The 12491-nt window shown below is 40.6% G+C and overlaps 1 protein-coding gene across 11 annotated transcripts in view; it reads right to left on the reverse strand.

Moving 5' to 3' along the window:
- The window catches only part of RBMS3 (RNA binding motif single stranded interacting protein 3), an 864086-nt gene that overhangs the window by 57630 nt on the left and 793965 nt on the right, over positions 1 to 12491 (reverse strand). For all 11 annotated transcript variants that reach the window (XM_067561871.1, XM_067561866.1, XM_067561863.1 and 8 more), the window contains 2 exons: positions 11829 to 11925; positions 9987 to 10037 (listed from right to left, as the gene is read on the reverse strand). In XM_067561871.1, coding sequence (XP_067417972.1) covers positions 9987 to 10037; positions 11829 to 11925 — 148 coding nt within the window. The remainder of the gene's footprint in view (positions 1 to 9986; positions 10038 to 11828; positions 11926 to 12491) is intronic.

Here is a 12491-nt window from a genome sequence, read left to right on the forward strand (position 1 = left end):
GAAGGAACGCCTATTGCAATTGGGCTTCCAAGCTGTGGTTTCTAAGCACAGATAAATAAATAAGCACCACACTCCTACTCAAAGATTTTTTTTTTTTTAAATTATAGTGGAATCCTCATAGACTGAAATCCTGGAATGACTCCATGTTTAAAAAATAATGTGAAATTTGCATGATAGAACTTAATTCTAAAATGAATGAATTACCTCAATTACAGATAAGAGGACTTTTTGCAGTGGTGAAATTGGTGTGAACTCTCTCTGGCAGGAATTAATATTTCGCAGTTTTATCAACAAATCTATGAGTCCTGGGAAGGCTGGGCACAGTCTAGTCCAGTCCTTGAAATTCCTGTTTTGGTGCCATAGTACTACTCTCCAGCAAAACTATGGTCATGCTGTATGGCTCTTCCTAATTGTTACTCTTCTAGGTTCAAATTCCATCCCGTTCTCTAAAGCGGCATGGGGCCCTGCCTGCAACAGAATTAAGGAGCTTCTGCTGCACAAAGGGTGAGGATTTGGAAAGCCCCCAGATTGGGTCCAGGCTTCCTTTGTTTTGTAGAGCTAGCTTCTGTAGGGGTACCCTCTGTAATGTAGTAGAGAGGAGTGGCGGTGGAGTCAGCGTATGCACTGATTCGTAGATACATCAATCACTGCTCCCTATGAAAAGAAAGCACAACAGCAGTAAAGGATGCTGCAGTCAGACACGGTTGCAGTAGTTCCACTGCTGCTCTGCAGCCTGGCCTCCAACTGCTGTGAAATCCCTCAATGCCTAGCCTGCTGCCTGGTTATCACCTCCAAACCTGCATACATTGAAACCAGTATAATACCATTGTCACTGCAGATGGTGCTGCTCAGGGGTTGGGAATGTTTGTATCAGTCCTAGGGAGATGGATTTGTGGGCAAAGGATAGGAGATGTGATGAGTGATGAATGATAAGTTACAGAGGCTGTGATGGGGGATGGCCACCTCACCCAGGACTGTCAAGAGTTAAGATGTCCAGGTAGGTCATTTAATGTCACAGGCAACACCTGGTGGAGGAGTCAGGGAGCAGAGAGTTAAAGCAGGCTCAGCTGGGCAAGAAAAGGCAGGGCCTATAAAGCCATGTAGCTGGCAAAAGAAGGAGGCTGCTGCTGGGATGGGGCAGTCACTCCCTGGGAAGAGGGCAGAGTGTTTGGAGACTACAGAGGCAGGCAGGCTGCAGTCACTCCCTGGGAAGAGGGTTTGGAGCTAATACACCCAGAGACAGGAGGGAAGCCAGAGTGGTAGGAAGCAGTCCAGGGAAGGAGCAATGAGGGCAGAGAGTGGAAAGCCCAGAACTGCTGGGTTGAGGTCCCTGGACTGTAACCCAGAGAAGAGGGTGGACCCGAGTTCCCCTACCAGCCACCGAGGGCATGGTATAGACCTAAGGCAGAGAATGGGGAGACTGCCGAAGGAAAAACATTGACATACCCCAGAAGGGAGAAACACTGACATACCCCCAGCCAGAGAGCTACGTCACGAAAAGATACTGCGGTTCCTGGAATGAGATCCGGGCTGCACTCCAGAAAGAGAGAGTCAGAGCGACGGCACGCAAACCGTGCCAGGGGGCGTCTGCCTCAAGAGCTAATCCCCAGAATAAACAGGAGGCACTGGTGCCAGAACTAGGGTGGGGGCAGAGGGCCATGCCCCCCACTTTTCAACATGGGCATAGTTTGGGAGAGCTGGGGGGGCACTGCTCCCCCAAACTGCAAGCCTCAGACAGACACAGAATGGGGGTGGCAGGGGCTGTTCTTTGTGGCGGGGGAGCTGATAACTGTGCTGCAGATGCCGGATGGCAGCTGATGGGAAGGGCAGGAGGAAGATGGGCTGCACACCTGATTTGCTGCAAGCTGCGTGCAGCCATGGGAGGTAGGAGACCGGCTGCACCAGGGCTCTGGGAGGCAGGGGGCGCTGTGCGGGCAGAGGGCGCAGGGGCTAGGGCCACAAGGGAGTGCAGGGTTAGGGGAGAAGGGAGCACAGGAATTCACTTTGGCAGAGGCGACGCATAGGGGCATGCGAGATCACGTGCCCGCCAGACTTCTTGGGGTGCCTCTGGCTGGGACACACAGCAGCGAGGAGGCAGCGCTTCCCCTAGCAGCTGCTCTCTCTGTGTGTCCCTGCAGGCTGGGGAGGGAGGAAGCAGGAGGACAGCTGGCTGCTGGTTGAGCTCCTCCCCCGCATTGGCTTGCTCTCCTTGTCTGTTGCTGGAGTCCCAATGCTGCTGCCTGCTTTGCACAGTACCCACTGAGGTGAGTCGGGGGTGGAGGCAGAGACACTGCATGGGGCAGTGACATTTTCCCCTCCCCCCAAGACCTTTCCATTGTGTCCCCCACTAGCCACAGTTATATGTTGCCTGCCCCCACCCACACTTCTACCAAGATTTCAGTGCCCTGGCCAGGAGGAGGCGCTAAAGCAGCGGTCAGAGGTGCACCCCTGAGAGAGGCATACAACAAACATATCACATGCTTTTTCAGTTTATCACATCACCTCCACAGACATACATCCATAATAAGATACATGATGCAATATCAATGATGTGATAAACTGAAGGGAAATGTGATCAGTTTATATCACGTCTATGTAATTTATCACTCTATTGATCACATCACCTTCCATCTGCTCATGAATCCACTATCCCAAGATTAATGCTAACATTGTAAACCCATGAAGAACTTCAAAAAGTACTATTTAATCCTTCTCCACCCACAAAATGAGAAATTTCATTGAAAAATTATATATATTTTGCATTCTTCTGTAGAAGATAACTATCGATTAATAAAAAGCTTTACAAAAAATAAACACCTTTTGATATAGTCTGCTCCTTTTAAACAGTTGTATTAAAGCTATTCTTGAGAGCCTGAGGCTGATGTTTAAGGTTGTTTCTCTTCTGGTAAATTGAAAGCAACAGTCCATGAACATTATTTATCCTAAAACAGAAATTCTTGGATCCCAAAATCTCATGAGTATCCTTTCAAGTTTAGTGTCAGTCTAGTTCCTCAAATATCTTTTCTTTTCAAGCTTATAGATTTGAATGCAAAAATTAATCTACATATGTATTTTGAATACATGGCTATATTTTCTCATTAATTTAAATTCATTGCAAAATAGATATGTCAAAAAAGCTAGACTGATGGTCCATCCATTAAGTATTTACATTGCCTCTGGCATGACCAAAAGAAAATACAATATTAATAGATTAAATCTTTTTAGGGATAAGAATAAATAGCAAAGCACATCTCCTCAAACACAAGGCTCTGTCTTGGGGAAGCACTATGTGGCTGTTCTGCTCACTGACTATATGTCAGTGCATAGGTTTCCAGAGGAAGCATTTACATCTTGCTTACATCACAAAGACACTCAGTTACACAGGGGGCTCTAGCAGAGTGTCAAAAGGGATTCAAGAGGGTATGACTGTCTGACATTATCGAAAACAAAAACTATTGCAGCGATATTTTGTTTTATATTATTTCCGATAAGAGTTGAATAATGAATGATATCTTATTCAATCCCCCACATTTGCACCTCATATGTGACGTGGATGAACTGCTTGCACCCACGTTCTCTTTTTGCGATACCGACTTGGGTGAAATGTATTGCTTTTCTACCTTTGCCCTATCTATAGACATCACTGTTCTGAGCTTCAGTACTGTGGTAACCAGCACTAACATCTAAGATTAGATAGATTATGTAAATGCACGCTCAGCTCATTTTGTGATTGTGCACTTGTAGGAGACTATTTCTATATATGGACACAGTAGTGTGTGAGGGGCACGGAGACATGACCTCATGCCAGTCCCGAAGGAACGTAGCCAATTACTATCTTGATTACCAGAGTTATAGAATTGGCAGTGCTTCATTTTCTGCCTCGGAAAACACTAGAATTAAAACTGTTCAGTAGCGCTTTGGCACTGGTGTCTGGTTAGTCACTCCAACCTCTAAACTCCTTAGCTTCATAAGTTCAAGTAAGTTTGTGTTCAAAGGATCTATTTAAAACACACAGCTAAAAGTTAAAAGAATAGCTGGAGATTTCAATTTCTAAGGATTGTTTCCTGTTTATTTTTCATATCATGTAGCTGAACTCTCATGTACATAGAACACAACGGCCTACAGAGGATCCACTTTGTTTCTTTACATTCATACTTGCTAACACACATTGGACTCCTGGTTCAACTTACTAAAAAGATAGAGTAACAAAGAGATAAAGAAAATATAGTCTTGGGAGATAGTTATGAACATGTAAAAGGAACTAAGCTTTCTTTGTTCAAGAAAGTTGGAATCAAAACACTGCAAAACTACTCAGGTATTTTGGGTATTACCCAAAACAACAAAGTTTCTTGTGAGAAAATGAAAAATGGTATGTTTTAGCAGGAGACTTTGTATATTTTACGCTATATCAGTGGTCCTATTTGATTGTGGCCACGCCCCCTTCTTTGTGGCTGTAGTAGTTTACGCTTCCTGCCCCTGCCACACAAGTACATATACTGATATATGCAGCACTTGAATAATTTTTGGTTTCTTTGATTTTCACTTGAGGTTTTTTTTGTTTTTGTTTTTTTGCTGTTGCACGAATGAGCCAACGATCCATTGTAATAAAAAGCAAAAGCTAACCTGTGATTGTGGTCCATGCTTACAATTTAATGTGCACACCACGTCGCAGCAAACTGATTAACATACAGATGCCAAAGACTTTGTATAATGCTATGGAAGCTTATAGACAGAAATCTGTCAAAATGCACAGCGCCATCTAGAGACAAATGCCCAGTGACATCTGAGGACCTGATATGTTTGGAGGAATCAGCTTTTCTAGTTATTCACTGTTGTGGGTAAAATGTGTGCAGTAAGGTGTTTTTCTTTCTTAAAGCTTCTCATACACACCGAGAATACATTCCACACCCCCCAATTTGAGAACCTCTGCTTTATATTCATATACAGCAATCAAAAGACAAAATCCTGAAGTCTTTACTCCAAATAAATTCTCATTGAAGTGGGAGTTTTGCCTGAGCAAGGACTAGGTCAAGAAAATAAATGACAGATTACTTCTCCAATGGGAAAAAGCAAGAGAGACTGAAAAAATCAGTGAGGTTATTTTATGGAGTGTTGGGACACTCCTTTCCTGGCAGAGGGATCTATGGACTGAACAGGGGACAAGTCCTTCAAAACCCATGTATCCAGGGTGTCTACTGGAAATGCACCATCAGAAAGAAAACCATACTACATGAGTGGCTTTCCCTGTGTGTATGTCTATGCTGCAATAGGAGCTGTGAATTGCTGCTTGGGGAGACACACTTGAGCTCGATTTAGTCTAGTTAGTATAGCTAAAACTGGCAGTGAAGATGTGGCACCACGGGGTTCAATGAAGGCTGTACAAGCTGTTTGGATCCCTGCATACATATTTGCATTACTAGCCCATGCCGCCACGTCTTCACTGCTATTTTTAGCCACACTAGCTAGATTAAGGCTAGCGTGGGTATGCCTACCTGAGTTGCAATTGCACCTCCGACTGGAGAGTAGACATTTCCTGTGTGTTGCTGTGATTGCCCCCTTCCTTGGTAGGATGCATTCTTCCCCTGGTTAATTCCCTCTGCAGCTACTGTGTAGAAACTATGAAGCAGACTTACAATAACACTGCACGTAGTGCTTTTGAAAATATTTGCCCCAATTAATAGATTTTCATGCACAGGGGTCTTGAATGTAAAAAATAGATGCACGCACAGATAATGTATGTGTATGGTACTTATGCTGGCTCACTACAAATTGGGGGGCTTAGTGAAGAACAAGTAGCAAAAGCACATGAGCTCTTAAAAACAAATAATCTGATCATAAAAATTATATGCAAATGCCATAGGTAATTAAAAGAAACACCAAAGATCTCTCTCTCTGAATTGTCTTTAAATAGAATGTTTTTTAAAATTATCGATGAGCCGCCAGAGAGCTTCAGGGATAGTAGGGTATCATACAAAAAAAATATGCTAATATGGCAAAGTCTCTACATCCACAAGATAACTCACTTTCCATTTATATTTGGAATCTGCAATCTCTCTCCCTCAACCCGTATTCCAAGGCAGCAATGGAGTACATGATTTTTCCTCATAGGGATGGGTGAACATATTAAGAAGAAATTTGTACTTGATCAAACAGAACTCAGAGTTTCTGGGATGAATTCATTAAATGTTGTGTCAAGATGACTCCAATATCACCTTGCCATGATGCTATCAGAGCTTGTTTTCCTCCAGAGTTGGTAAACGTAGGGAAAGGGACAAACTAATATAGCTTGCACATTTGAGATTTGTTTGTTGAATATAGTGCAATCAACTCTGCCATCTAATTGAGAAGATTACATTCACATCGGGTAAAAATTTTAAAAGTGCCTAAGTAACTTAGGATCCTATGAGTAAAAATTTCAAAAGTACCTAAATGATTCCGGAGCACAGATCCCATTTTCTAAAGCATTTAAGTATGTGCAGTTCCCCAGTTTGCAAGTTCAAGGAGCTTTTGGAGTACACAGATGTAGGCATTTCTTTGGTGTGACTCCATTGTGCCAGCATGTGAATATTATTTGTGCTATTTATTCTAAGATCAACATAAATGGCATTTATATTCATTTCTATACAGCTAATTACACATCTAATAGAATTCATGTATAACACAAGTTTTTCAGAATAATATTTCTACCCATTATCCGTCAAAGTCAAGTCAGACTTTACGCTTATTTGGTCAATAATGACTGGAAATACATTCCTTGCATTTTTCAGTGTAAACAATTGGCCCGCATTGCATGTATTCAACAATCCATTCCAAGATTGCTCAATAGCAGCCAGATATTCTTTGAGCTGTTACACTGTGCAGCACAGCTGTTTCCCTCAGTCTGTGAGCTTGAGAACCTGAGAGAAAGTTGGATTGTCTCTGTGTGCATGTATAGCATCCTGAATAAAGTATCGCCTTCGTCTTCACTACAACAGAATCCTGGCTCTTCTATTGTGAGGAACACTACATCATGTTTAAATATAAATAGTATGTTAAGTCTGACCTTTCTTCTGAGAATGAAAAAGTAATCATCCAGTGACATCATTTCCGCAATGTTTGTAATCAAAACGAAGAATTAACAATTAGCACTAGAAATGCCTCAAATATTACTCTCCTGAAAAGAGCTTATCTTTACTAACAAAGAATAATACAGCCTTAACAAATGTTCCTACTTTTTGTAGTAAGGGGAATGTAAAATGTTTTCAGCACTGGCTTTTAATGCAACGTTAAACCTCCATGTAGAGCACAAACACATTGCAATCGGTGAGCTTGTAAAATGTTGTCAAGTAAAATAGTGATATTTTAGATAACAAGGTCACATATCAAACCAAAAAGGAGAGACAAGTAGCTATTTGGATCAGAAAGTCACTCATTTCACTAACTCACTGGAGAATCTGAAACCCTAACTTAGTCAAATGTTCTTCATTTTGTTGGTTTTTAACTTTATGTAGGTGCTTGGCAGAGACTCTATAGTCAGAGTTGCAACTACAGTGGGCTTAAAGTGGGGCATAAATTCTTGTTTTTCTGTAAATGTAGGTGGCCAATTGGTGTGACATTTCAGAGGACGTTAATCTTTATGCTCTTTGAATCTTCTATGTAGTGTTTGTTTGGTTTCTTTTCGTATTTTTTAATAATTAAGCCATTGGATCTGGGCTCTGGATGAAATTTTTCCTTGGTGGTCCTATATTTCATTGTTGACCAATATCCCCCTTCACTTCTACATACTTGGTCTTTCTCCCTCTTATCCATTGCCTGCCCCAGATTAAACATTAAAAAAATATCTAGGAAATGTGTACACAAAAAAACTTCATGTGAAGTAATTAGGATTGTTATAGACACAACATGACTGACACAAACACACAAAGGCAGGGAAATGGGAAATGAAAAATTAAGACAATTACTTACAATCCCTTTACGCCTTCACCCACAAGCGCACACTTTATTATTACCACAGCTACTCTACATGATAGGCCATGTACCACAAACTTAACTGTGCTTCCCTTGGGATGCCAGCCTTCCTTCACCCCTTAAATCATTCTACTGAACAGAGTCCTTTACCAAACTACCCTCTCCCAACACAACCAACTAATACACCGAGCACCCACAACTACTAGTGTTGGGGGAAAATAATCCGCTAAAGGAGTGCGTGCAGTAGAGTGAAAACATGGCAGACAGAGTAAATATTGCAGTGCATAGTCCATGGTAGCTGTGGTGATATTAAGGTGTGTGCTTGGGAGTGGTAGAGCAGATGATATGTAGTTAATTGGATTAATTTTTCATTTCCTTCCTTTTGTGGGTTTGTGTCTGGCATATTGTGTGTGTAGCAACCATAAGTGCTTCATAATGAGGTTTCTGTGTTTTGTAATACAACCCAAGGGGTTGTATGGAACAAAGGTTCTCAAACGGGATCAGTGAAGTGCTTGGATTTTCTCTGTAAATCCTGTTTTTTTTTACAGGAGTCACTGGTTTTCCACAGGTTCCTTGACTTCACTGATGTGCGGGATTCTAACATGTTTTATGCTCTGCAGTTATGTCTGAAGAGTTACAGAACAGATTTCACTGTACTTATAAAAACTCTCATTACAAAATGCCTCCCTACAGTCAGTGTAAATGCAGGCAGGACGTCAGTGGTGTCAAAGCTTTATGCGCTCGCTTCCCCTCATGGATTTTCATCTAGATTTGGATGCAAGTGAAATAAACTTGGTTGTTTCAATTGAGCTTTGAGTAGACATTCGATCACATGATCAGAGCACTGCACAGCTTGATAAATCTGAAAACCTCAGCTCAGGAGAACAATAATGATGAATCAGCAAGGGTGTTTCAAATCAGAATTATGGTCCAAAGGTAATTATATTCATACCACTGTATGCCCAATTCTAGCTAGTGAAAGTAGTTACCCCAATTTCACAGACAGTGAAATTCACTCCCAACATATCATACTTCAGGAGATAGGCACCATATAAATAAAATGATTATGTATTATTATAAAGTCAAAATACTTGCACGAGTGGAAAAACAGATATTGTAAAAATCCCATGCTGTGCACCTTCATGTTACATTTACCCTTCTCATGACAAACCAATTACTCAAAATGGGTTGATATGGAATCCGTATTTGAATGTGAATAAGCAACAGTCTCTTAAGCAGTTTCTTAATACCTATTTGAATGTGAATAAGCAAGTTTTCTGCTAAGTTGGCCAAATACAATACAACAAACAAACAAAAAACTCCACAAGCCAGGCAATCTGTATCAATGTATTCAGTGTTTTGTCTCCTTCTAATGCTTTGCTAACATTTAAACAACATTGTCAAAACTATTTTGTGAGCTGAACTAAACTTGCAGAACTACTTATTTTTAATGAATGATGCTAATGTATTTGAGTGCTGTTTTGAGTGTTTTACCTTATTTGATGAAGCAAGCTTTCCAAGACAGAAAAAAATATGAGTTGACTGATCAAGTCAGAGAGTAGACCTAAATTCTGCAGAGAATCTAAGACAGCTGTGCTTTACTTCGTGCAGTGTTTGGAATACGTTAGTGATGCTGTGAGGATACCTTCAAGTACATATGTCAGATAGAAAAGGATTTTTGAATGGATAAACATACAGGGGAGGGATAGCAGATGTGTTCATCCAAGCAACTCAAAATATCCAAGAGTGCAGTTATCTCACAGTCCCTAAAGTAATGATTCAGAGGCTACACTCAAGGGCTTTTTATTCTCTAATATAATCAACAAATCTAGACAATATATGATCCCATCTTCCTCCTTATTCTGAATACAAACATTATTCCTTAAAGAAGCAGGACCTTGACATGCATGCCAAAGGATGTCCCATCTCATGGGACAGCTGATCGCTCTTACAACTTTTCCTGTGACCTAGTGCTACCCAGCAGAGTTAGGGATCTGCTATAAGCATGTTTAGTTGGATGTGAGGAAATAGCCACTTACTGTTGGTTGCATAACATACGGCGGATGAGGCATCCACGAAGTACTCTGGACCTGTGTATCAAACAACTTTCATTAGCACAAAACAGTTTTAAATGGAATTCTCTTCTCTCAGTGAATTCAGGTGTAAACATCCTTTGCACTTGTCACAATTACAACTAGTAGTGAACTAATTTCAGAGGAAGAACTTACAGGGAGACAAATTGCATTTATGTTATGTTATTGGCATAGAAACTTTCAGATCCCATTCAGTAATGTTTCTGCTATGTTCAGCAGTACGAAAGACAGCACACGGTCTATGCTCCGCTTGTTTTATCCAATGAAGTGTGTTATCCAATAGAAGGTACAGTAAGCTGAGAACTGTAGGTAACTTTTTCAAAAACTAGTCCCATAGCACTTAAGTTCCAGTTTCAAAAGTGACTTATGCATCACAAATTGTGATTTTGAAAGTCTCATGCAAAGCTTTGGAAAAGGGGCTCCTATGCCATTTAAGAGATTTTGAAAATTTGACCCTTTGTGCTGCCAGTTGGAATTTACTGAAGTTATCTCAGTGAGAGAACATCTGCTTGAGAAATTTTACATACACTTCAAGCTTAAGAATTCCAAGTTTTTGGAGTGGAGTGAGGTTTAATTAACTTTATCTCTGGAGATCTGATTTTCAGTCTCTCTCCCTGTGCAAACTAAAATTATTTTGGTATCTCAACCTAGTGGTCATATCCTGCAGACATTTTCTTCATATAAAAACAACAAAAAACCCACAAATTGTAGTTTTCACAAGCCTGGTGAAATCGACTGAAGCAGGGGCCAGGATTGGGAGAGCAATGAGGCTGCAGGTATGAACTGACCGGTGTAGGGAAGAGAACGTAACACTTGCTTGCACTGTACCTAGTTAAAATAAGTGCCAGAAGTTTTCCACTTTCATGACCATTAAACTCACCTATAAATATTTAAAGAAAACAACCTCAGACAACAATGGAAATTATGTACGTCAGTAAGTTTTAGGGATACATTTTGTGCATGGTTTCAATTCCGATGGCCTGACAAAAGTGTTCCTCACTATATATAATGTGGGGAAAAACTCAGTACTTCTGCTCCTCAAATCAATAATGACTAGCTATATATTTGGAGGTATTCCACTCCAAAAATATTGCCTGTGAGTAAATCTATGCAGCAACGTTTTGACATCACTTCAGAAAAGCCATCCTACCACAACAACGATTTCAAAGGAAACTTGATATAGAAAAGGGAGTCTTGGACAGTAAAACTATTTGGGTGAGACTGGGAGGAGATGGTGAGAACAGAAACTCCAAAATACACAATGGGTAGGAGCCTGAAGACATCTGTGAAAATAGTGTTCCCCCCAAGCCTTGCTTTGCCAGGGCCCTACTCAAGAGAAATTTGTGTTGTTAATGGATGTCACTGGGGCAAGTACAGTTGAGAGCCAAAGTTCAAAAAATGATGAAGACAAAATAAATAACTTAAAAGGTGCATTCTCTAAAATTCAGTCAATGAAAAGGAGCCCAAAATGCCCAAACATTTCATTAAATATGACAAACTTTTGCTGGTGACAACTGGAAATGAAGCAAAATGCTGAGCATTTGAAAAACTGATTGAAATAAGACAAAAGCATGGTGGCTTTTATTACTTAGTGTAAAGAATCCAGGAAATGCTTGAAATCCTACACTAAGTGGAACTTCAGTGCTACTAAAAAAGCTTTGGTTTAAAGCATGATTAAAGTGTGCAGGTCCAACTCAATTTTCTGTTGTATTCATTTCGCCTTTGTCCACATCCAAAATATAATCGTCAAGTGGGGTACATACTGAGATGCATGCAAATCTGACATACCTGATATGTAGAGACAGGGGAAGCAGCAATGAATGGCGTGATAGATGTCTGTGGAATCATGCGGTTTGTTGCAATACTGTACGGTGAGGAATAAAATCTGCAAACAGAAAACAAAAGGAAGATTTTTGAGGCTCTTGGCAGCCAGACTCCAATCAACTGATCCACTGCCACTATTGGGCAAAGACAAATAATTATATCTGTCTCTCTCCAAATTGGTAATAAAAAAAAATGATGTGGTTCTATCAGTTTTGTCGATTTTCTCCCCCTCCCTCCTGCCTCAATTTCACTATCAAGCTCATCTGCAAAAAAGACAATTTTTTCTTCTACACCTACAGAAAGCATTAAGAAGCATAGAAATTTGCAAAACTCTCCTTCAAAAATGCAAAAAGTAGCTATTTGAAATGCAAAGGTGGTTTATTTTCCAGAATACAATCTATTCTATGAACATTTCTTGGACCATATCAAAGACACTGATATTGTTCTCATTTATGCATCCGGTACTATTTTCTCTCAGATCTTCTCTCAGTTCAGTGTTGAGGATAATATATTCTATGCATATGCCATCAACTTGCTTGTTAAGGGATGGCTGCAGTTACTAGACACGCTGATAGATACATGTCTTCCATTGAAATTAATCATAGGTATGCATCTAACTCCCCTAGT

Source organism: Emydura macquarii, unplaced genomic scaffold (genome assembly GCF_026122565.2).
Source record: "Emydura macquarii macquarii isolate MOO-44397 ecotype Brisbane River unplaced genomic scaffold, CSIRO-AGI_Emac_v2 contig_2422, whole genome shotgun sequence".
In the NCBI taxonomy this organism is placed as follows: Eukaryota; Metazoa; Chordata; order Testudines; family Chelidae; genus Emydura; species Emydura macquarii.